A 24,320-nucleotide genomic window follows, 5' to 3' on the forward strand; every position below is an offset into this window, starting at 1 on the left:
TTGGTAGACATGTCCTTCACATAGAAAACCTGAGCCACATCGTTGGCTAGGACGAATGGTTCATCCATGTACGCAAGATTGTTGAGATCCACTGTTGTCATGCCGTACTTTTGGTCTACATGTACCCCGCCTCCTGCCAGCTTGACCCATTTGCACCGAAACAAAAGGATCTTAAAAGTTGCTCCATAGTCAAGTTCCCATATCTCCTCTATGTACCCATAATATGTGTCCTTCTGCCCATTCTCGAATGTTGCATCAAAGTGGACACCACTGTTTTGGTTGGTCCTCTTTTTATCTTGGGCGACCGTGTAAAATGTATTCCCATTTATCTCGTACCCTTGGAAACTACATATATTCGAAGATGGTGACCTGGCCAACTGATACGTCTCCGACGTATCGATAATTCTTATGTTCCATGCCACATTATTGATGATAGGACAAAGCCCGAACAAAGATTTGATGAGCCATCCGGTCTTAAATACTCCGTATTTGGTAGGCATGCCACATAATGAATTGACATGGCTTAAGTTTACTTTCGCAAAACATGCTTACATGAAAAGAAATAGGAAAATAGCTGGACTAAATTTTTAACTAAGCTGTCTTGCAAAGTTGCAAAATTACACAGAGACATGATTGACATCATATCTTGCGGATACCAGACCTTTTGTTAGCTCTTGGTTTCAGCATCCCAAAGCAGTGGTCTAGAGAGACAATGCAGAATTGTCATCCTCAACATTCTAATGTAGAAAAGCAATGATAATCTAGACTTCGGAGACACGTCCTACCTGTGGCGGCGCCGGTGAGCTGCTGGCCTAGTTTCCTCTCAGATCTGCGGATCAGGGGAGGGGGCATTCCCCGGGCGCGACCGAATTTCGACCCTGCCGTGGAGTTTGCGGAGTCTGTTCTAAAGTTGGAGGAGTGCTGATGTTGTTGCCTTCTCCTCGACCAGCCGTGGTTGTGAGGGAGAGGAAGGAGATGTCACCACTGTCTTCCTTTTTAGGGTTTGTGTTCTTCCGGTGGTTTGCGGCTGTCACGTTTTGCAGTTTCTTCCGGTCGGCCTTGGTGGCGAGAGGAGCGAGCGGTTCGACGTGTCGACGCCAAAATCGGCCAGATGGTGGAGCGTTCTGCTGGTGGCTTGGATTTACTGCTCGGGGATCTTTGTTTGGAGGTACTGCTTGCTCTTCCCCATCTCCCGCCTGCCCGATGGTCTGGAAAAGATTATTAGCTCTCACCCCCGGGGCGGGCACTCCTTCGGTGTACAGCTCCCCGTCGAAAACTGCTGACACACATTTTGTTTCCCCGACGTGCACTGCATCGCGTATTTCTAAATGCTACGCCCAGTTTGCTCTGACGATCGCCAGAACGCAGATCTGCGCGGCAGGGCTGTCGACGACATAAAATTGATGCACTCAAGATTCAAAAGAGCACACATATAAACCACCTAAACCAAAATAGAATGGAAGTAGTACGTAAACGACATCTGCACTTTCCTTACTTTCCGGACTGAGATCTGCTTGCGATGATGCACGTTGTGCAATGGATCTTGGCTAATTCTGGTAGGAAACGGTATCTGGATGTGCTCCGCCTCCTCACGAACCTCAAAAGTTCCAGACCAAACCATGAAAGAAGCACACGTACCGATCCTGTTTTTCTGAACATTGGTTTGTCCATGGCCCATGGCTGCCGATACAACAGGACGCCGGCTTGGAACATATGAAGGCGTCTTTTTTCTCGTGGCCGGGACATTGATTGAGTGAGTGGGGTAGGGATTGTCTCGGCAGGGCCGACGACGAGGACATACAATTGATGCACTCAGGATTCATGTACTCGCGGATCGTCACCAGCTACGTCTTCTCTGTGGGCGATGACCGGCAGCCGGTGGCACCAATTAGAGAGATCGAGAGACCAAAGTCTCTCCGCTCGCTCTCATAAGTCACACGCTCTCGTGTATATGTAGGCCTGGCGATCTCGGTCGGGAGCAGAGCGTAGCTGCCAATGAAACAATGCGGAAACAATGCGCTCGTGCACATGTTGGCTCAGCGATCTGAGTCTGGAGCGGAGCCCACGAGCCGACGAAAGAAAACCCTTGAACAAATAAAACCAGATCGACCAGAAACTGGAGCATAACTCGTTCGATGGCAGGACTTGGAGGCGACATACGAAATCTATGGACTTGTGGTGATCGGATACAAAATCATTTATTTGGAAAAGTCACCGGGACCTGTATGTTTGCTCCTGTACGTTTGCTACAAAATTTCCTTGTAGAACGGGATTGAACCGGACACTGTTTCTTGTGTCATAGTCAGTTAGTAAAAAGGGGCGTTCTAGGAAGGCTTAGGACGGACGAAAACGTACAGATGAGGACGAAAGCGCAAACATGATGGACCAAACTACGGAAACGTTTCTCCCTTTATTATTAGGTATAGATAGGAAATTTGCCCGTGCGTTGCTACGAATTATTTTTTACTGAATTTATATTAAAATATGGAAAATTAATTTTACAATGAAAAAATATTTTTACGGGGGGAAAGCATTGTCGACAGGGACAAATTAATAATAAAACAGATCTGATATGTCTCATTATCTGTCACCTATAAAAAGGTGTTTTAGTTGTACTTTTCTACTAAAAGGGTGCAATTGCACGATGCAACTGGACGTTGTGCTTTCTTTGGACTGCAATTGAATTTTCCTCAAGTGATTGAGACTTCAAAAAATCCAAATTTACTGAGATATAGAGAAGCCAATACCATAATACATTAAGTGTTGCACCTTTGTTATATTTTTACATATTTTTAAGTGTGGTTTTCCATGCCAACAAGTTATAAGCTAGCTAATAAAGAGGTCACCGAACAGGCTCGAGGGAAAAAAAAAGTTCCCTACCAGTAAGCATATTATATGTCTATATTTGATTTCTATTTGATTTCTGCTGCTTAATATTTACATATAATCAATTAACACACGAAAAGGAGGTTCTGGGTACCTTTTTTTCACAAGAAGTATGGCTAACTGAAATCTTGGACTACCAGCATAGACGACGAAAGCCAGGACGCTCACAGACAAGCTCCCATGAGCAAGCCCAACATCAATAATCAGTAAGTAATCTCTTTTTTTTTTTTACACAAGATCAGTATGTAAACTGAAGAGCGCTGACGAAGAAACTCAAAAGCACTACAGCGGCACGTGATGTAGAGCCAGGGGCGGAACGGCGGAGGTAGGTTGGGGCTGCGGCGCGTATGGTGAACCGGTCAACTGGTGTCTGCAGCCGCCCAGGCGCGTGGAGCAGCTAAGAGGATAAACGCGTCGGCAACGGGGTTATGGGGAGGTCAGCAGCCGCTTCTACCGGGTTGGACGATCCGGTCGCCGGTCGTGGCGACGACGGCCTCCTCGGTCTTATTTGTGGATAGCTCCATGGAGACGACGCTGGGCGTTACGCCTCGAGCACTTAGAGCATCTCCAGTCGCGTCCCCCAAACCGTCCCCCAAAGCGATTTGGGGCGCGCCGGACAAAAAAAGCGTTCCAGTCGCGTCCCCAAAGCCCTTTTTTGTCCGGCGCGCCCCGATACGGTGTCCGGCGCCCCGAGCCCGTCCCCGTCCCACAGGGGACGCACCGGGGACGCCGGACACAACGAAAAGCGAGGCGGGCTCCCACATGTCGGCGACTATTTGCATAAACCGTTGGTTCGCGCCTCTTTTCTCGTCGCTCCTTCCTTCCCGCGCCTCCCACCCCACCGCCGCCGCTGGATTTCTCGGCCGTTTGGGCGTCTGATCTGTGCTGCGAGTCAGCACCGTTGTCGCGGCTGGGGCTCCCGCCGGTCGTGCCGCCGCCGCCGCGTCGCCGGCGCCTCCCGAACGCGCCGTCAAATCCGCCCCACCTCCGCGCACGTAAGGTGCTCGACGACTTGCCGGGTAGGCGCGATTGGTCGCTGTTTGTTGCGTCGTCCGCCTCGGCGCAATTTTAACCATTGATTTTGCTTTAGCCATGGACAACGACGATGAGATGGTTGCCCCGCTGCCGGAGGACGAGCAAGCGTTCGACGACGACCTGCGGGAGCATTTGCCGATCATCGCGTCCCTCCAGGACATGCTTGACGCCGAGGCGGAGAAGAGGAAGAGAGCCGCGCCGCGGAGGATCAAGGCCGGGAAGAAGGAAGTCGAAGCCCCGGTAGAGGATGGAGGGGCATGCCATGCTGCACAACGACTACTTCGCCGACGGGGCAACACATGCCGACAATTTTCGGCGCCGGTACAGGATGAGCAAGGGCCTGTTCATGAATATCCTCCACGGCGTTCGAGAGTTCGACCCCTACTTCAAGCTCAAGCTCGACGCCGTAGACGTTCTCGGGTTCTCATCCATTCGAAGTGCACCGCCGCCATGAGGATGCTTGCATACGGAGCACCTGCCGATACACGGGACGACTACCTTCGCATGAGTGAGTCTACTGCCATTGAGTGCATGTACAAGTTTTGCCGAGCCGTGGTGGGAAAGTTTGGCAAATACTACTTGAGAGGGCCAAGCGAGGAAGAGACCGCAAGGATCATGGCACAAAATGCTGCCGGAGGATTTCCTGGAATGCTTGGAAGCATCGATTGCATGCACTCGGGCATGGAAGAACTGCCCGTTTGCTTGGCAAGGTATATACAAAGGGCGTCATGGATATTGCGAGTGTGGTGCTTGAAGCTGTGGCAGATTATGACCTGTGGATTTGGCATTCTTTCTTTGGCATGGCGGGATCACACAATGACATCAACGTGTTGCAGCGGTCTCCGGTGTTCAGCGAGACTAGTGGAAGGGCATGCTCCACCATGCAACTATGAGATCAATGGCCACCAATATACCAAAGGCTATTATCTAGCCGATGGTATATATCCAAAATGGGCCACTTTTGTCAAAACAATCTCGAATCCATCGGGTCTGAAGAATTCTCACTTTGCTACACGACAGGAGGCTTGCGGGAAGGATGTCGAGCGGGCATTTGGTGTGCTTCAAGCACAATTTGCCATTGTCCGGTACCCTGCTCTAAGCTGGTCTCACGACCAAATGTGGGAGGTGATGCGAGGCTTGTGTGATCATGCACAACATGATCATCGAGGATGACCGCAAGAATCATGTTAGGTCACATGTTGGTCCCTATGAGTGTCAAGGACCTCTCGCGGAGGTTGATCATGAGGTGCCTGCAGATTTTGCTGATTTTGTGGTCATGCACGCAGAGATCCGTGACAGCAATGTGCATGAGCAACTTCAAGCTGATCTCGTTGAGCATTTGTGGAGGATCAAAGGAAATACCGTGGCACCTTGATGTATCATCTAGCCCTTTTTATTATATTTGATTACTTGTTTTATTGTTTGTTGTAATTTAATTTGAAAACAATCCTCGAAAACATTTTTTTTCATATGCTACATTTGATATAAATGGTTTATGTGTTAAAAAAATTATTTTAAATGTTTGGGGGCGGCGTTTGGGGGACGCGGCTGGGGAGCGACGTCCCCAAACGCGGCACGAACAAAACACGTCCCCCAAACGCTCAATCCGGCGCGCTTTGGGGGACGGTTTGGGGGACGCGACTGGAGATGCTCTTATCCTGTAGCTCCGACCGTCGTGACCACTGACCAGCACGAGCTCTCTGCCTCCTCTTGGCCTCGCCACCGTGCTAGATAAACCGTCGGGCGGCGCAGAACTTGGCATCGTGGACGTGGACGCGAAGAGGTGCTGGATGCGGAGCTCTTGGTCGACGGATGTGGAGGCCGGGGTCCTTGGCGGAGCGGGCAGCTACCAGCGCGGAGCGGAAGGATGGCGCCGGGTCGCAGAGGTGGTCAAGGACGCGCGGTCGACGGCGGTTGAGGCCAAGCGCGTGGAGGCGCGCGAGGCACGCACGAGGACGCGGAGGTGAACGGCGCCACACAGAGGTCGGAGGGAGGCAGGCGACGGCGCGGTTGCGGGCGGCGTCTCGCGCGCGAAGGAGAACAGGCGTCCGGCGGCGAGACGGGAGGAAGGAGAGGCGGCGCTCACGCGGGCTCCTGCAAGCGCGAGGACGGAGAACCGTTATCGGGGAGGGGCCGCAGCGACCGGGAGCACGCAGGCGGCCGGGCTGGAGGCGGATGCGGGCGTGGCGCTGGGTGGAGGTGCGCGACCGGAGGAGCAGGACGTGGCTTCCTTTCTCCGTATGGTGCCCAGCCTCTCGTCACCATGGCGCTGCTGCAGTCCGGGTACCCCTATCAACGGTGCACGTCGCAGACTCGTCCTCGACTGCGCCGCCGCCTGAGACGGCCCAATCTCTCCAGCCAATCCGGATCAAGGATCATGTGCATGATGCCTCGTCATCAAGCTCACCTCCTCATTCTGTGCTCGGCGCCGTACCCGTGGATCATCAAGTTCCGGGAAACCATGTCAGCCTCAATGATCCATGACTTCGAAAGCGAGCCTCCGGACTGCATCATGGCGACGGCATCATCGCTCTCGGCGAGCACGCCAAAACGGGAGGCGTTGTCGAATCCCCTTGCTCTTTGATTGGTTTACGTCGGCGTTGGTGCTCTGGAGGTTCGCAGCTTGTTTGCTTATATATACGGGGACAGGCAGCGTGCCTAACGCTGATTCTTTTTGTTATCTTCCCCGGTTTCCTAACTCGGGTCTCGTTAGTATTTGTTTTCTTCGAAAAAATACGTAATTCCAGTCGGACTTTGCTTCCGGCCAGCGCTCGTACCCAACCGAGAAGGGACGAAGGCAGCGGTCGGTACGGATGCATCGGGGTGGGGTGGAAAAAAACAATCCAAACGTTTTTCACTTATTGGTGGTATTGGAGGGTAATTTTGTATCAACTTTTAGGACAATTTTAAGTGAACGAACGACCGAGGGAGAAACCCTTTTGCTTTTATTATTAGGTATAGATATCTACATGTTTTATGCATACTTTATGTCATATTTATGCATTTTCCGGCACTAACCTATTAACGAGATGCCGAAGAGCCAGTTGCTGTTTTCTGCTGTTTTTGGTTTCAGAAATCCTAGTAAGGAAATATTCTCGGAATTGGACGAAATCAACGCCCAGGGGCCTATTTTTACACGAAGCTTCCAGAAGACCGGAGGACTTACGAAGTGGGGCCACGAGGCACCGCCACAACAGGGCGGCGCGGCTCGGGCCTTGGCCGCGCGGCCCCGGCGTGTGGGGCCCTCGTGTGGCCCCCGACCTGCCCTTCCGCCTACATATAGTCTTCGTCGCGAAACCCTCGGCACCGAGAGCCACGATACGGAAAACCTTCCGGAGACGCCGCCGCCGCCAATCCCATCTCGGGGGATTCAGGAGATCACCTCCGGCACCCTCGCCGAGAGGGGAATCATCTCCCGGAGGACTCTTCACCGCCATGGTCGCCTCCGGAGTGATGAGTGAGTAGTTCACCCCTAGACTATGGGTCCATAGCAGTAGCTAGATGGTCGTCTTCTCCTTATGTGCTTCATTGTCGGATCTTGTGAGCTGCCTAACATGATCAAGATCATCTATCTGTAATGCTATATGTTGTGTTTGTTGGGATCCGATGGATAGAGAATATTATGTTATGTTGATTATCAATCTATTACCTATGTGTTGTTTATGATCTTGCATGCCCTCCGTTATTAGTAGAGGCTCGGCCAAGTTTTTACTCTTAACTCCAAGAGGGAGTATTTATGCTCGATAGTGGGTTCATGCCTCCATTAAATGCTGGGACGAGTGACGGAAAGTTCTAAGGTTGTGGATGTGTTGTTGCCACTAGGGATAAAACATTGATGCTATGTCCGAGGATGTAGTTATTGATTACATTACGCACCATACTTAATGCAATTGTCTGTTGTTTGCAACTTAATACTTGGAAGGGGTTCGGATGATAACTTTGAAGGTGGACTTTTTAGGCATAGATGCATGCTTTGGATAGCGGTCTATGTACTTTGTCGTAATGCCCAATTAAATCTCACTATACTCATCATATCATGTATGTGCATGGTCATGCCCTCTCTATTTGTCAATTGCCCAACTGTAATTTGTTCACCCAACATGCTATTTATCTTATGGGAGAGACACCTCTAGTAAACTGTGGACCCTGGTCCATTCTTTTACAGTGAATGCAATCTACTGCAATACTTGTTCTACTGTTTTCTGCAAACAATCATCATCCACACTATACATCTAATCCTTTGTTACAGCAAGCCGGTGATATTGACAACCTCACTATTTCGTTGGGGCAAAGTACTTTGGTTGTGTTGTGCAGGTTCCACGTTGGCGCCGGAATCCCTGGTGTTGCGCCGCACTACATCCCGCCGCCATCAACCTTCGACGTGCTTCTTGACTCCTACTGGTTCGATTAAACCTTGGTTTCTTACTGAGGAAAACTTGCTACTGTGCGCATCACACCTTCCTCTTGGGGTTCCCAACGGACGTGTCAACTACACGCATCAAGCAAATTTCTGGCGCCGTTGCCGGGGAGATCAAGACACCCTGCAAGGGGAGTCTACACAATCCAATCTCTTTACTTTGTTTTTGTCTTGCTTTATTTATTTACTACTTTGTTTACTGCACGTAAACAAAACACAAAAAATTAGTTGCTAGTTTTACTTTATTTACTGTCTTGTTCTCTATATCGAAAACACAAAAAAATTAATTACTTGTTTTACTTTACTTAATATCATGCATGTTTTTATTTCACTAGTTAAGCATAATGGAAAGTAACACTGAGCTTTTGAAGCTATTTCCTGAGTTAAGACATGGATTGTTTGATGCGAAAATTTAAAAACCTATTGAACCTTATTCGCATGATAGTAGCAATGTTATTAGTATGAACACTATTATTTCTAAAGCTATGGAAGAATCTAAGCTTGGGGAAGCTGGTTTTGATGAGCATGATATTTTTAGTCCCCCAAGCATTGAGGAGGAAATTTACTTTGATGATACTTTGCCTCCTATTTATGATGATTATAATGATAGTGGTCTTTTGTTGCCACCTACTATGGAGGATAAAGTTTATTATGATGATACTATACCTCGTATATTTGATGATGAGAATAATAATGATAGCTACTTTGTTGAATTTGCTCCCACTACAACTAATAAAACTGATTATGCTTATGTTGGGAGTAGTAATAATTTTATGCATGAGACTCATGATAAGAATGTTTCATTTGATAGTTATATTGTTGAGTTTGCTCATGATGCTACTGAAATTTATTATGAGAGAGGAAAATATGGTTGTAGAAATTTTCATGTTACTAAAACACCTCTCTTTTTGCTGAAAATCTTGAAGCTGCACTTGTTTTATCTTTCTATGCTTGTTGCATCATGCTTCATGAATTTGTTTATTTACAAGATTCCTATGCATAGGAAGAATGTTAGGCTTAAATTTGTTTTGAATTTGCTTTTTGATGCTCTCTTTTGCTTCAACTACTATTTCTTGCGACTGCATCATTAAAACTGCTGAGCCCATCTTAATGGCTATAAAGAAAGAACTTCTTGGGAGATAACCCATGTGTTTATTTTGCTACAGTAACTTTGTTTTATATTTGAGTCTTGGAAGTTGTTACTACTGTAGCAACCTCTCCTTATCTTAGTTTTGTTGCATTGTTGTGCCAAATAAAGTCTTTGATAGTAAGGTTCATACTAGATTTGGATTACTGCGCGGAACATGATTTCTTTCTCTGTCATGAATGCTGGGCCTAATTCTCTGTAGGTAACTCAGAAAATTATGCCAATTTACGTGAGTGATCCTCAGATATGTACGCAACTTTCATTAAATTTGATCATTTTCATCTGAGCAAGTATGGTGCCTCAATAAAATTCGTCTTTACGAACTGTTCTGTTTTGACAGATTCTGCCTTTTATTTCGCATTGCCTGTTTTGATATGCTTGATGGATTTTTCTATTCCATTGACTTTCGGTAGCTTTGTGCAATGTCCAGAAGTGTTAAGAATGATTATGTCACCTCTGAACATGTAAATTTTAATTGTGCACTAACCCTCTAATGAGTTGTTTTGAGTTTGGTGTGGAGGAAGTTTTCAAGGATCAAGAGAGGGAGATGATACAATATGATCAAGGAGAGTGAAAGCTCTAAGCTTGGGGATGCCCGGTGGTTCACCCCTGCATATTTTAAGAAGACTCAAGCGTCTAAGCTTGGGGATGCCCAAGGCATCCCCTTCTTCATCGACAACATTATCAGGTTCCTCCCCTGAAACTATATTTTTATTCCATCACATCTTATGTGCTTTGCTTGGAGCGTCGGTTTGTTTTTGTTTTTATTTTTGTTTGAATAAAATGGATCCTAGCATTCATTGTGTGGGAGAGAGACACGCTCCGCTGTTGCATATGGACAAATATGTCCTTAGGCTTTACTCATAGTATTCATGGCGAAGGTTGAATCTTCTTCGTTAAATTGTTATATGATTGGAATCGGGAAATGCTACATGTAGTAATTCTAAAATGTCTTGAATAATTTGATACTTGGCAATTGTTGTGCTCATGTTTAAGCTCTTGCATCATATACTTTGCACCTATTAATGAAGAAATACATAGAGCTTGCTAAAATTTGGTTTGCATAATTGGCCTGGTCTCTCTAAAGTCTAGATAATTTCTAGTATTGAGTTTGAACAACAAGGAAGACGGTGTAGAGTCTTATAATGTTTACAATATGTCTTTTATGTGAGTTTTGCTGCACCGGTTCATCCTTGTGTTTGTTTCAAATAACCTTGCTAGCCTAAACCTTGTATCGAGAGGGAATACTTCTCATGCATCCAAAATCCTTGAGCCAACCACTATGCCATTTGTGTCCAACATACCTACCTACTACATGGTATTTCTCCGCCATTCCAAAGTAAATTGCTTGAGTGCTACCTTTTACCTTTGCAATATATAGCTCATTGGACAAATAGCTTAAAAACTATTGTGGTATTGAATATGTACTTATGCACTTTATCTCTTATTAAGTTGTTTGTTGTGCGATAACCATGTTCCTGGAGATGCCATCAACTACCTTTGTTGAATAATCATGTGAGTTGCTATGCATGTTCGTCTTTTCTGAAGTAAGGGCGGTTCTCACAATCAAATAGTTTGAGTATGCATACTGTTAGAGAAGAACATTGGGCCGCTAACTAAAGCCATGATTCATGGTGGAAGTTTCAGTGTGGACAATTAATCCTCAATCTCTTATGAGAATATTAACTGTTGTTGAATGCTTATTCATTGAAGAGGAGTCCATTATCTGTTGTCTATGTTGTCCCGGTATGGATGTCTAAGTTGAGAATAATCAAAAGCGAGAAATTCAATGCGAGCTTTCTCCTTAGACCTTTGTACAGGCGGCATAGAGGTACCCCTTTGTGACACTTGGTTGAAACATATGCTATGCAATGATAATCAGTGTTAATCCAAACTAATTAGGACAAGGTGCGGGCACTATTAGTATACTATGCATGAGGCTTGCAACTTGTAAGATATAATTTACATAACACATATGCTTTATTACTACCGTTGACAAAATTGTTTATTGTTTTCAAAACCAAAGCTCTAGCACAAATATAGCAATCAATGCTTCCCTCTGCGAAGGGCCTTTCTTTTACTTTTATGTTGAGTCAGTTCACCTATCTCTCTCCACCTCAAGAAGCAAACACTTGTGTGAGCTGTGCATTGATTCCTACATACTTGCATATTGCACTTGTTATATTACTTTACATTGACAATATCCATGAGATATACATGTTATAAGTTGAAAGCAACCGCTGAAACTTAATCTTCCTTTGTGTTGCTTCAATACCTTTACTTTGATTTATTGCTTTATGAGTTAACTCTTATGCAAGACTTATTGATGCTTGTCTTGAAAGTACTATTCATGAAAAGTCTTTGCTTTATGATTCATTTGTTTACTCATGTAATTGCCATTGTTTTGATCGCTGCATTCATTACATATGCTTACAATAGTATGATCAAGGTTATGATGGCATGTCACTCCGAAATTATCTTTGTTATCGTTTACACTGCTCGGGACAAGCAGGAACTAAGCTTGGGGATGCTGATACGTCTACAACGTATCGATAATTTCTTATGTTCCATGCCACATTATTGATGATATCTACATGTTTTATGCATACTTTATGTCATATTTATGCATTTTCCTGCACTAACCTATTAACGAGATGCCGAAGAGCCAGTTGCTGTTTTCCTGCTGTTTTTGGTTTCAGAAATCCTAGTAAGGAAATATTCTCAGAATTGGACGAAATCAACGCTCAGGGGCCTATTTTCACACGAAGCTTCCGGAAGACCGGAGGAATTACGAAGTGGGGCCACGAGGCGCCGCCACAACGAGGGCGGCGCGGCACGGGCCTTGGCCGCGCGGCCCTGGCGTGTGGGGCCCTCGTGTGGCCCCCCGACCTGCCCTTCCGCCTACATATAGTCTTCGTCGCGAAACCCCCGGTGCCGAGAGCCACGATACGGAAAACCTTCCAGAGACGCCGCCGCCGCCAATCCCATCTTGGGGGATTCAGGAGATCGCCTCCGGCACCCTACCGGAGAGGGGAATCATCTCCCGGAGGACTCTTCACCGCCATGGTCGCCTCCGGAGTGATGAGTGAGTAGTTCACCCCTGGACTATGGGTCCATAGTAGTAGCTAGATGGTCGTCTTCTCCTTATGTGCTTCATTGTCGGATCTTGTGAGCTGCCTAACATGATCAAGATCATCTATCTGTAATGCTATATGTTGTGTTTGTTGGGATCCGATGGATAGAGAATATTATGTTATGTTGATTATCAATCTATTACCTATGTGTTGTTTATGATCTTGCATGCTCTCCGTTATTAGTAGAGGCTCTGGCCAAGTTTTTACTCTTAACTCCAAGAGGGAGTATTTATGCTCGATAGTGGGTTCATGCCTCCATTAAATGCGGGACGATGACGAGAAAATTCTAAGGTTGTGGATGTGCTGTTGCCACTAGGGATAAAACATTGATGCTATGTCCGAGGATGTAGTTATTGATTACATTACACACCATACTTAATGCAATTGTCTGTTGTTTGTAACTTAGTACTGGAAGGGGTTCGGATGATAACCTGAAGGTGGACTTTTTAGGCATAGATGCATGCTGGATAGCGGTCTATGTACTTTGTCGTAATGCCCAATTAAATCTCACTATACTCATCATATCATGTATGTGCATGGTCATGCCCTCTCTATTTGTCAATTGCCCAACTGTAATTTGTTCACCCAACATGCTATTTATCTTATGGGAGAGACACCTCTAGTGAACTGTGGACCCCGGTCCATTCTTTTACATTGAATACAATCTACTGCAATACTTGTTCTACTGTTTTCTGCAAACAATCATCATCCACGCTATACATATAATCCTTTGTTACAGCAAGCTGGTGAGATTGACAACCTCACTGTTTCGTTGGGGCAAAGTACTTTGGTTGTGTTGTGCAGGTTCCACGTTGGCGCCGGAATCCCTGGTGTTGCGCCGCACTACATCCCGCCGCCATCAACCTTCGACGTGCTTCTTGACTCCTACTGGTTCGATTAAACCTTGGTTTCTTACTGAGGGAAACTTGCTACTGTGCGCATCACACCTTCCTCTTGGGGTTCCCAACGGACGTGTCAACTACACGCATCACCAAGCAGTACAGCTGATCTCCAACTTTGGTGTTATTCATGAGATGTGTCTGCAACTAACTGCCAAAAGTCTTCTCGGGTTCCCCTTTAATCCAGGAGTCAGCCTTCCCCGGGTTTTCGGAGCGTAGAATATTCTTGTGTTTCTCGATATACGGAGCCACCACGATGGAATTGTGTAGAACTATGTAGTGTGCTTGAGTGAAAGAATGCCCGTCCAAACATACCATTGCTTTCCTTCCTAGTGTGCCTTTTCCAGTAAACCTCCCCTCATACCGAGATTCAGGAACACCAATCGGCTTAAGATCAGGAAGAAAGTCTACACAAAACTCGATGACCTCCTCTGTTCCATAGCCCTTGGAGATGCTTCCTTCTGGCCTAGCCCGGTTACGAACATATTTCTTTAACACTCCCATGAACCTCTCGAAGGGGAACATATTGTGTAGAAACACAGGACCGAGAATTCTAATCTCTTCGACTAGGTGAACTAGGAGGTGCGTCATAATATTGAAGAAGGATGACGGGAACAACAACTCGAAGCTGACCAGACATTGGACCACGTCATTCTGTAACCCTGATAGACTTTCTCGATCGACTACCTTCTGAAAAATTGCATTGATGAATGCACATACCTTCACAATGGCCAGTCATAAGACTTTAGGTTTTGGAATTTTTTGTCTTTCATATTTACTATTCTCTTTATATTCGACGAGAAGCCATTTGGGACCTTGATACTGAAAAGGACTTAAAAAAAATATTTCCTTCTCTTCCTTGGTAAGAACGTAGCTGGCAGGCCCTTGAAACTGCCCTGGATGCTTGCCACCTCGTCCTTTATGACGTTCCTGGTCCTCCCGTGTTTCGGTGTATCTTTTGACTTCACATACAAGCCCAGGAAGCCTAGAATATTCACGCAAATATTGTTCGTCAGGTGCATCACATCGATTGCGGAGCGGACCTCATGGACTTCCCAATAGGGTAGCTCCCAAAATATAGATTTCTTCTTCCACATGGGTGCGCACTTATCAGCGCCGTTAGGAACAGGTTGGCTGCCAGGACCCTTTCCAAAGATTACTTTTAAATCCTTGACCATACCAAATACTTCAGCAGCAGTGCGGGTGACAAGCTTCGACCGGGTTTCTGCCTTGCCATCGAAATGCTTGCCTTTTTTTTCTTTAAGAGATGCTTTTGCGGGAGAAAACAACGATTGTAGGGGTACACATTCTTCCTACATTTTTCCAGATATATAATTTCTGTCTGATCCAAACAGTGCGTGCATGCATTGTATCCCTTGTTTGACTGTCCAGAAATGTTACTAAGAGTAGGCTAGTTATTTATGGTTATGAAAAGCAACGCTCTTAGATCAAATTCCTCTTGTTTGTGCTCATCCCACACACGTACACCTGGTTTGGCCCACAGCTGTAAAAATTCATCAACTAATGGCCTTAATTACACATCAATGTCGTTGCCGGGTTGCTTCGGACCTTGGATGAGCACTGTCATCATAATGAACTTTCGCTTCAAGCACAACCGAGGAAGGTTGTAGATACATAGATTCACGGGCCAGGTGCGATGACTGCAGCTCTGCTCCCCAAAAGGATTCATGCCATCTGTACTTAGACCAAACTATAAGTTCCTTGCATCATCTGCAAAGTCCGGGAACTCTCTCTCGATTTTTCTCCACTGCCGACCATCAGTGGGGTGCCTCAACTTCTCGTCTTTCTTACGGTCTTCCATGTGCCATCAAAACAACTTGGCATGCTCTTTGTTTCTGAATAGACGTTTCAACCGTGGTATTATAGGAGCATACCACATCACCTTTGCAGGAACCTCTTTCTGCGTGGCTCGTCCTCAGTATCACCAGGGTCATCTTTTCTGATCTTATACCGCAATGCATTGCATACCGGAAATTTATCCATATTCTCGTACTCCTCACCGCGGTAGAGGATGCAGTCGGTAGGGCATGCATGTATCTTCTGCACGTCTAATCCTAGAGGGCAGACAAGTTTCTTTGCTTCGTACATGCTGGCGGGCAATTCGTTCTTTCTTGGAAGCATCTTCTGAATTATTAGCATCAACTTTTCAAATGCCGAGTCAGCCACACCGCTCTCTGCCTTCCACTTCAGCAATTCTAGTGTGCTGCCTAGCTTCTTCTGGCCATCTTCACAAGTTGGGTACAACAATTTATTGAGGTCCTATAACATCTGCTCGAACTGCAACTGCTCCATTTCTGTATCGCACCCTCGACGTGCATCAGAAATGACCCGACCAAAATCATCAGCGGGATCTGGTTCCTGTTCTTCACCCTGACCTTCTTCTTCATTGTTTTCCATTGCCGTATCAGCGTACTCATGGAACATAGATCGGTAGTCATCATCGTTCTCTTCCTCATCGCCGTCTTCCATCATAACCCCTCTTTCTCCGTGCTTCGTCCAAACATTATAGCCAGACATGAAACCGAAATGAAGCAGGTGGCTCTGAATGACTCTGGAGGAAGTGTGATCCTTCACATTCCGACAATCAACACATGGACAATACGTAAAGCCATCACCATGCTTGTTCGCCTCGGCTGCATCTCGAAAAGAATGCACGCCTTTTCTATAAGCGGGTGTGCGTCGGTCACCGTACATCCATGGATGGCTCATCTGCATCAAACAACTGTATATCAAACACAATCACGATCCTAAAATTAGTACCGCACGGTCTAAACGAGAAAATAGTTGCTAACCTTGTAGGACAGGTGGAAATTAAGAGGAGGAAGCTTAAGTGTGGCTCGGGCACCTCATATCATGCTTGTCTTCTATGAAATCGAATGGCGTCGCTCTAACACACATTTCAATAAACACCTCTAGTGCATACTAGCAGAAAAAAGACAATCACAAAGCCACACTCCTCCACCAGCAAAAAAACAAGAGAGTGAGGAGGGGGGCTGCCACATATATAGGGTTCGCCCATTTCTCACGGTTTGAGATACAAACCGGGACTAAAGGGGTAGCACCTGGCCGCAACAGGCCGCAGAACCCTTTAGTCCTGGTTTGTATCTCAAACCGTGACAAATGGGTCCTAATGAACCATGAAAAATGGGTCCTAACGAAGCGGGACCAATGGGTGCCGTACGCTTGGGCGTTTTCGGGGCAACGTGGCCAGGCCTTGGGTCCCGGCCCAGGACACGGCCGGGACAAAAGGTGCCTGACCAAAGGCATGTTTTCTACTAGTGCGCGCTATATGTCGCTGCGACCGAGCTGTAAACATTTACCGCGCGTTGCGCTGAATTTCCCCCCACCGGACGCTCTAAAATACAGCACGTGCGCGGGCGCTAAAAAGTTCCTCCGCCGGGCGCTCCAAAATACAGCGCGCGCCGGCGGAAAACAACTTCCATACACTACTATGCATTTAACAAGACCAAATACTCACATAAATCATGACAAATAATCTACCATAGTTCAAATGGACACAAAGTGCAACAGACATCACACAGTTCAAGAACCACACACAACATGACGTAGTTCAACAACCACACACAACATATGGTTCAAATGGACACAAAATGCAACACACAATTTGCATATCACAAATGCAAGATAGAATCTCACACTATGTGCGTCGGATGGGTCGGCGGACGGAGGCGGCGGCGGATGGTTCATTGGTGAAGGCGGCGGCGGAGGCGGACAGCGTATGTGCGCCGGATGGGTCGACGGACGGAGGTGGCGGCGGCGGATGGTTCATTGGTGGAGCTGGCGGTGGAGGCTGCACACGGCGGGTCACGGTCACCTTCACTTTCTTCGGCGGCGGGTTACCGGCGCCCGCGGCTGCCGACGAGCGTTTGGACACCGGCACCTTCCTCCTCGGCGGTGCCCGTGCCTTGCCGGGGGCCTGCGCGGTGGCCAGCTGCGCGACGGCGGCGCTTGTGTGCAGCGTCGGGCGCGGAGGGACGAAGAGAGCTCGGGCCGCGGCGGTTGTGTTGCCGGCGTCGGCGCCACCGCTAGGGTTTGGCGCATGGGGCGGCGACGCGACAGAGGCGGCGGCAGGTGGAATGGAGTAGGGAGGGGTCGGTGGGGTGCCGGAGGGCGCATCCATCGCCGAAATTGCGCTGGCGGCCGCGCGGAAGCAAGGATTGGGTGGTGGGGCGGCGAGGAGCGGGGGAAGGGGGGTTTCAGCGCGGGGTTTCTTTGCGCGTGCGTCGAGTGATGCCACGCGCTGCTGCCGGAGCCCAAAAGTTTAGCGCCTAGGATAGGGCAAAACGGCCTGCGTCCTAAAAAATTTGCAGCGCCGCGCTGTATGCGGCGCCTGCTGGAGGGGCGATTTCGCGCTCTAAGAGCATCTCCAGCCGCGTCCCCCAAACCGTCCTCCAAAGGAATTTGGGGCGCGCCGGACAAAAAAACCGTTCCAGCCGCGTCCGCCAAAGCCCATTTTTGTCCGGCGCGGCCCGATACGGTGTCCGGCGCCCCGAGCCCGTCCCCGTCCCACAGGGGACGCTCCGGGGACGCCGGACACACCGAAAAGCGAGGCGAACCGACGCGGGCCCAACGCGTCAGCAGCTCGGACGCTCAGCCGCCGCCTACGTAGCGACGGTGCAGTTGCCGGGAAGCGGAACCATCGCATTGGCAACCGCGTCGACGACGCGGCAACCGCCGGAATGGAGTCGGGACTCCTCGGAAGAGCAACCGCTGCTCTTTTCGACTTCTGCGCCGCCGTTGATCCGCGCTCAATAAGACCCGTACGTCGGCGCTTTTGGATCTTCACCGGCCGCATCCGACACCTCCAGCGACGATGAGCTACATCTCCGAGCTCCCGTTCGACACCTCCAGCGAGGGAAAGCCTGTTGGATGGCGCCATTGGTGGGAGAAAGCTCCGACGCCCAGCAGCGACGACGATTCCCTCCCGCCACTTGACAGCGCGGAGGAATGGATGGGCGTGGAGGAGGACGCGGAGGAAGAAGGGTCAGAGGAGGCGGCGGTGGCCCGTGCGAAGGCGGAGGCGGACGCGAAGGCCAATACCGCCAATGCCAAGGCGCAGCCGGCGAGCACCGACGACAACGAGGAGGACTCCGACGCGTCGGCCGACACCGCCTCTTCGGAAGAGGTGACGAGCAGGAAGCGCCATCGTGATGACGACGACGAAGCGGGGCCATCATCGAAGAAGAAGAAGTAGTAGTTTAAAATAATTTATATGTAATTTAATTATGTTTTTTCGAAGTTTTATATGTATTTTGTTTATGTTGAACCGATTTGAATATTAGTCTATTTAAATTATTTTTAATGTTTGGGGGCGGCGTTTGGGGGACGCGACTGGGGAGCGACGTCCCCCAAACGCGGCACCAACGAAATACGTCCCCCAAACGCTCAATCCGACGCGCTTTGGGGGACGGTTTGGGGGACGCGGCTGGAGATGCTCTAACGCTGCATATCAGCGGTTTTTATATAGCGCGGCTGCTAGAAATGCTCTAAGCTTTGAAGTTATGTGCTGCAGAGGTAGATAGCCCTCTGTAAAATCGAAATTCTCTGGTGAGAGACAAGTTTTATCTCTCTCTCCACAAAAGCCTTTGCACTAGGGAGAAGACCGAAAGAAAGCCTAGAAAGCTGGAGTGCCTCTCTCTCTGGCTCACCGCCCACCACGCCGTACGACTGCGCCTCTCTCCACCGGCAAAGCGTGCGCCATTGTCTTGTCCCTTGGACTATCCGTCCCCTTGCTTAGGCTTTTTAATTAACACTACTACTCTTACTCTCTATTCTTAACTAATCACTGTTGTAGCTGCACATTGCAATCTTTTCTGCAGCTTGTGAGGAAGTAATGGCACAAATCACTCAGTGACATTTCTTAGATAAATGAAATATATTAATATTAAAAGATACCAATTACACCCAGTCTCTGTGATAACGCCTCATCCTAGTGGCAATACGGATGCACACAACCAAAAAAGAGCAAAGAAAACTAAGGAAAAGTCTCGCTACAACATTCCAGGTCTAGCAACATCAATAGAACCACTACCGTGACAACACCTGAAATACAGACTCTCCAAAAGTGACGCCTCCAAAAAGGGAACATTGCACCAGCGCCGTCATCGCTCGACCAAAGGTCTTAGGTTTTCACCCTGAAGATAGTTCTCACTCTCAAAACAATGACTCCACCAAGATCATTGACAGGCACAACCAGTTAAGGTTAGACCTTGGGTTTCACCCTGAGATGTAAGACTCTGAACGCCAAGCAAATCCCTCAGCATCACGAAGACTCGAACCTCCTTTAGCCAGTCCACCAATTCGGCCTTCATGATATTCCTTCTTCTGACTTTACCATGGACCAAAAAGTCACCTGATGTCAACACAGAATAGAGCTTCGCGCCGCTCCTCCAAAATCAAACGGTCGGAATAAAAACATGGGTGTGCGTGACCGAATACTACTCGATCCAGCAAAATCCAGGCAAAAGATGCATTGTTCAATTCACCGGCGGAGCTTTCTGGAACTCATCTCTCCAGCCAGATCAAAGCAAACTGACCCCCGGTAGATCTTCATGTTCGCACATCACTCCTAAGTAATGTGGCTGATGAAGCAATGGCCCTTAATAGAAGAATATGCAAAGCCAACTTGAATCCAGTTTGATGCTTCATCTGCAAGGGGCCATGTGTCTGCATCAGCATCACCTAGCCTTTTATCTTCTTAGGCTGCTCATAGTGGAGAGTAACTTAGTCTAGTAACATATGTCATGTTACTAGTCTAAGTTACTATCTCCATAGTGGGTAGTAACTTAGACGTGGTTTCATGCAATGTGTCATTAATTATGTTGTAGACTCATATTGCTTTGGGATGTGTGAAGTTTTGGTAACATAGCTAGTTATCACCTCACTCTCTTTCTTCTTTTATTGTCATGACATATCACCAAAATGCCTTGAGATGTGTGATGTTACCACCTATGTTACCCCCACGATGTGAGGCTGGTCATAGTGGGGAGTAACTTAGACTAGTAACATATGCCATGTTACTAGTCTAGGTTACTACCTTCATAGCGGAAATGCAATTTTGATCTCAGGTGCATATGCTCTTGCTACAGAGAAAAACATTTTAAAATATGACAAAAAATACGAACACAAATTTCACGCGTATATGTCAACAATCCATATGTGTATGCCAAGTTTCGCGCGAAACCGGTAGGTTTGGTGTCCTGTGTAAAAATGACAAGCAAAACGTCTTGTGAAGAGCTTATATTTAGCACCAAATTTTAACTTTTTTACACATGACACAAAAAGTATCGATTTTTCGTGAAACGACTTTGCAAACACATAGAACATCAAGATGTATCCGTAACATTTTTTATCGGATTTTTTTGACATTATATAATATGTTGAAATTTAATTTTAAAAACCAGGTGCATGTGCTCCCGGGAGCAGAAACAACATGTCCCCTTCATAGTGGGTAGTCACTTAGACTGCTCATAGTGGGAGTAACATAGCTAGTAACATCACACATCTCAAGACATTTTGGTGACATGGCATACCAATAAATGAAGAAAGAGAGTGATGTGGTAACTAGCTATGTTACTATAACATCACACACCCCAAGGCAAAATGAGTCTACAACATAATAAATGACACAATGCATGGCACCAAATATAAGTTACTACCCACTATGAAGGTAGTAACCTAGACTAGTAACATGGCATATGTTACTAGTCTAAGTTACTCCCCACTATGACCAGCCTTATATGTGGTATCATGCATTGTAATTATGTTGTAGACTCATCTTGCCTTGGGATATGTGATGTTATGGTAACATAGCTAATTACCACCTCACTCTCTTTCTCCATTTATTAGCATGCCATATCACCAAAATGTCTTAGATGTGTGATGTTACTAGCTACTACCTCCGATTCAAGGAATAAGGCGTCCTCGTTTTACGTGCTTTTCGTTTGACTAAGTATTACTTTAAATATATAAAGATTATTTGTATAAAATTAACATCATTAGAAAGTGTTTTTCAACACGAATCCAACGATACTAATTACATATAATATAACCAAGATTTTATTGCTCAATTTTTATGGTCAAAGTTCATCTTGGAATACGCGTGCGCTTTATTCCTTGGGACGGAGGTAGTATTTTACTCCCACTATGAATAATCTGAGCAGTCTTACTCAGTTTCAGTTTCAGCGTGTGTGTCTAACAGCTTGCTTGGTTTTCATGCAATGCCAACACACAAACTGTTCCCATCCTTAAAAATAGTCTTTATGGTCTGTCAGGAGGCACCATGCTATGCAACAGTTAGACAAGAACCTGTCCTAATCCCCAAGATGCATGCACACTAGATCTCCATGCAAAATATATACTGTGCCTATTATTGCAGATATATAAAATCCACAATATTTAGTGCAGGCAGTAGCACACATGCAGATGTGGACATCATCAGGTCATGTGGAAATATATATGTGAATAATCATGTGTCACTTTGCTTGTTTTCAGTGACAACTGACAAGCTGATAGCTCTATCTTACTAGGTTGTTGCTTGTTAGAGCATCCCCACTCGTTGGCGCTCCCCACGTCCAAATCCGGCGAAATTTTCGTCCGGATTGGAGGAAGATTTGGCGTAGGGAGGAGTAGTTTTCCAGTCGTGTGCTCCCCAAGCGGCGTTTCTCGGGAAAAAAGAGGATGACTCGGGGAATCCGGACGAAAGAGGAGACACGTGGGCGTGGGCGGTTGGTTTAGCTTCATCCGGAGTCCCCGGGAGACCCCCGGGAAACCGAGGATGGCATGGGGAGTCCGGACGAAAATAGGCTCAAATCCGGACCAAAACGAGAAACTGGGGGCCTGACTGGACCGTTTTTCGCCGTCCGAATGAAAAAAAGTGGCCGTGGGGGGCTCTGTGGGGAGACGAGTGGAGATGCTCTTAGCACATACACAAGGTCACACAAACCAATTATAGTACTACTAAATGGAGCTGAAGTGTGAAGCAATGCATGGTGAATACATATCCATATCCTTCATTTGGGCATGCGTCTCGCCACATGAAAACATTGTACAATAATCTGAATCATACACAAAGTGTACTCTGGCTGTTTGAATTGCACTCCTCATGAGCTGGGAGTACTAGTATTAAGTATTAACAACAGTTTCTGGATTGGTGGACACATGATTAAACAAGACTCCTGCAGGCAAGTGAGTGCCACTGGGGTTCTTGTTGCTTGGCATGCCAAAAAGGAGGGCTGACGAAAGCAAAAAAAAAAGTGTCTACCTAGTGTCCGGTGACAGGCAGCATACCATTGGCCATTGCAGGAGCACCTCTGCTTATAAATCAGCACCTCCCCTGCCACTGCAACTGCCACTCCCAGATCCAGCATCACAGCAAGAACACCTGCTCTCTACGACGACTCTACCCTTTCTTCTAATTTGCTAGTATCTTTCTTGTCCATGCAAGTTTGAGTGTAGAACTAACTGAAGAGCCTTGTGAGTTCTTGCCTTACACAGGTGAGTTCACTAGTTCGTTTTAGACGAAAAGGCAGCCTGACCTGCTTTTCATTGCATTAGAAAGGGAGTTCATGAGTTCTCTGTGGTTGCCTAATCAAATATCTGTCTGAAACTGTTCTTGCTTCACTGCCAGAGATTGTCCACTTTCATGAATCAAGATGTCATGCACGACCAGAGAGTTGCTTTTTCGGATAGATGCTTACAAGTTCTTGAAAATTTAATTATATTTTGTTTCACATTTCAGGAGGTTTTGAGTGAACTAGAGGTTGAGGAGATATGGGCAAGCATGTAAGGCAGTGTGATATGAAGGTCATGAAAATGGCCATGCTCAAGCATGAAGAAACCTTCAGGCAACAGGTTCACGAGCTGCATCGCCTGTACCGCATCCAGACGCAGCTCATGGCCGGCGACCTTAGCACGCGCCGGCAGCCTCGGCGGCCCGGCAACAAGCAGCCGCGCCGTGTACTGAACCTGCAGCTGCCCCCCGACCAGTACCTTGTCGGCGCCGAGGACGAGGACGACGAGGAGCTGGAGCTGGAGCTGACGCTCGCCGTCGGAGGGAGGATCGGCAGCGCACCCAAGAAGCGAGGAGATGCCAAGTACAGCGCCGGCGGCCGCTTCGCGTCAGGCTGCTCCGGCGGCACGAGCCTCTCGTCGTCGTCGCCGCCGTCGGCGGCTGAGTACTCCTGGGGCGCCGCCGGGGTCGCGCTCCATGGCTACGCGCCACTGCGGCGGCCGTGCCAGAGAACTATGGCGTTCGACCTCGGCATGGCGGAGGCGATGAAGCAGCACCAGTCACCGTGGCAGCTGGTACAATGCCAGTACCCCAGCCTCAGGATGACATGAACACGAAGTTCGCCTGGAAAGTCCACATGTCCATTTGGAGCCTCAGGGTGTGCTCATAACCCTGAAGTGTGCTGATCTATTGAACTCTGGGCTGAACGCGTACATAAATCAGCTGCTGAAGTCTTGTTAGGGTGTCGCAAAGGAAGTAGCTAGCTTGATCGACCAGGCTGATAGAATTTCAACTATGCATCGATTCAAAGTCTTTTTTTGAGCTGATGCATGCGTACGTTCATGGCAAAGAATATGAATCAACTTAGGCCTTGTTTGGCACCAGCGTTTTGTGGTGTTTTTGTGCGTATTTTCCCCAGAGGTTTTGGTGAAAACACCCATCTCACATAAGAGATTTTTCCCCCTCAATCCCCCTTTCTCTTATATCCCCTACCATTAAACCACGTTGTTTGGGACACAGGATTAGTACC

General features: G+C 47.4%; 1 protein-coding gene across 1 annotated transcript; it reads left to right on the top strand.

Moving 5' to 3' along the window:
• The first annotated feature begins 23,367 nt into the window (after positions 1–23,367).
• LOC124652634 lies at positions 23,368–23,901 on the top strand. The gene has a single exon (XM_047191679.1). The coding sequence runs from the start codon at positions 23,368–23,370 to the stop codon at positions 23,899–23,901; it is 534 nt and encodes a 177-aa protein (XP_047047635.1).
• Positions 23,902–24,320: the final 419 nt, after the last annotated feature.

Source organism: Lolium rigidum, chromosome 5, assembly GCF_022539505.1.
Source record: "Lolium rigidum isolate FL_2022 chromosome 5, APGP_CSIRO_Lrig_0.1, whole genome shotgun sequence".
Classification (NCBI taxonomy): Eukaryota; Viridiplantae; Streptophyta; class Magnoliopsida; order Poales; family Poaceae; genus Lolium; species Lolium rigidum.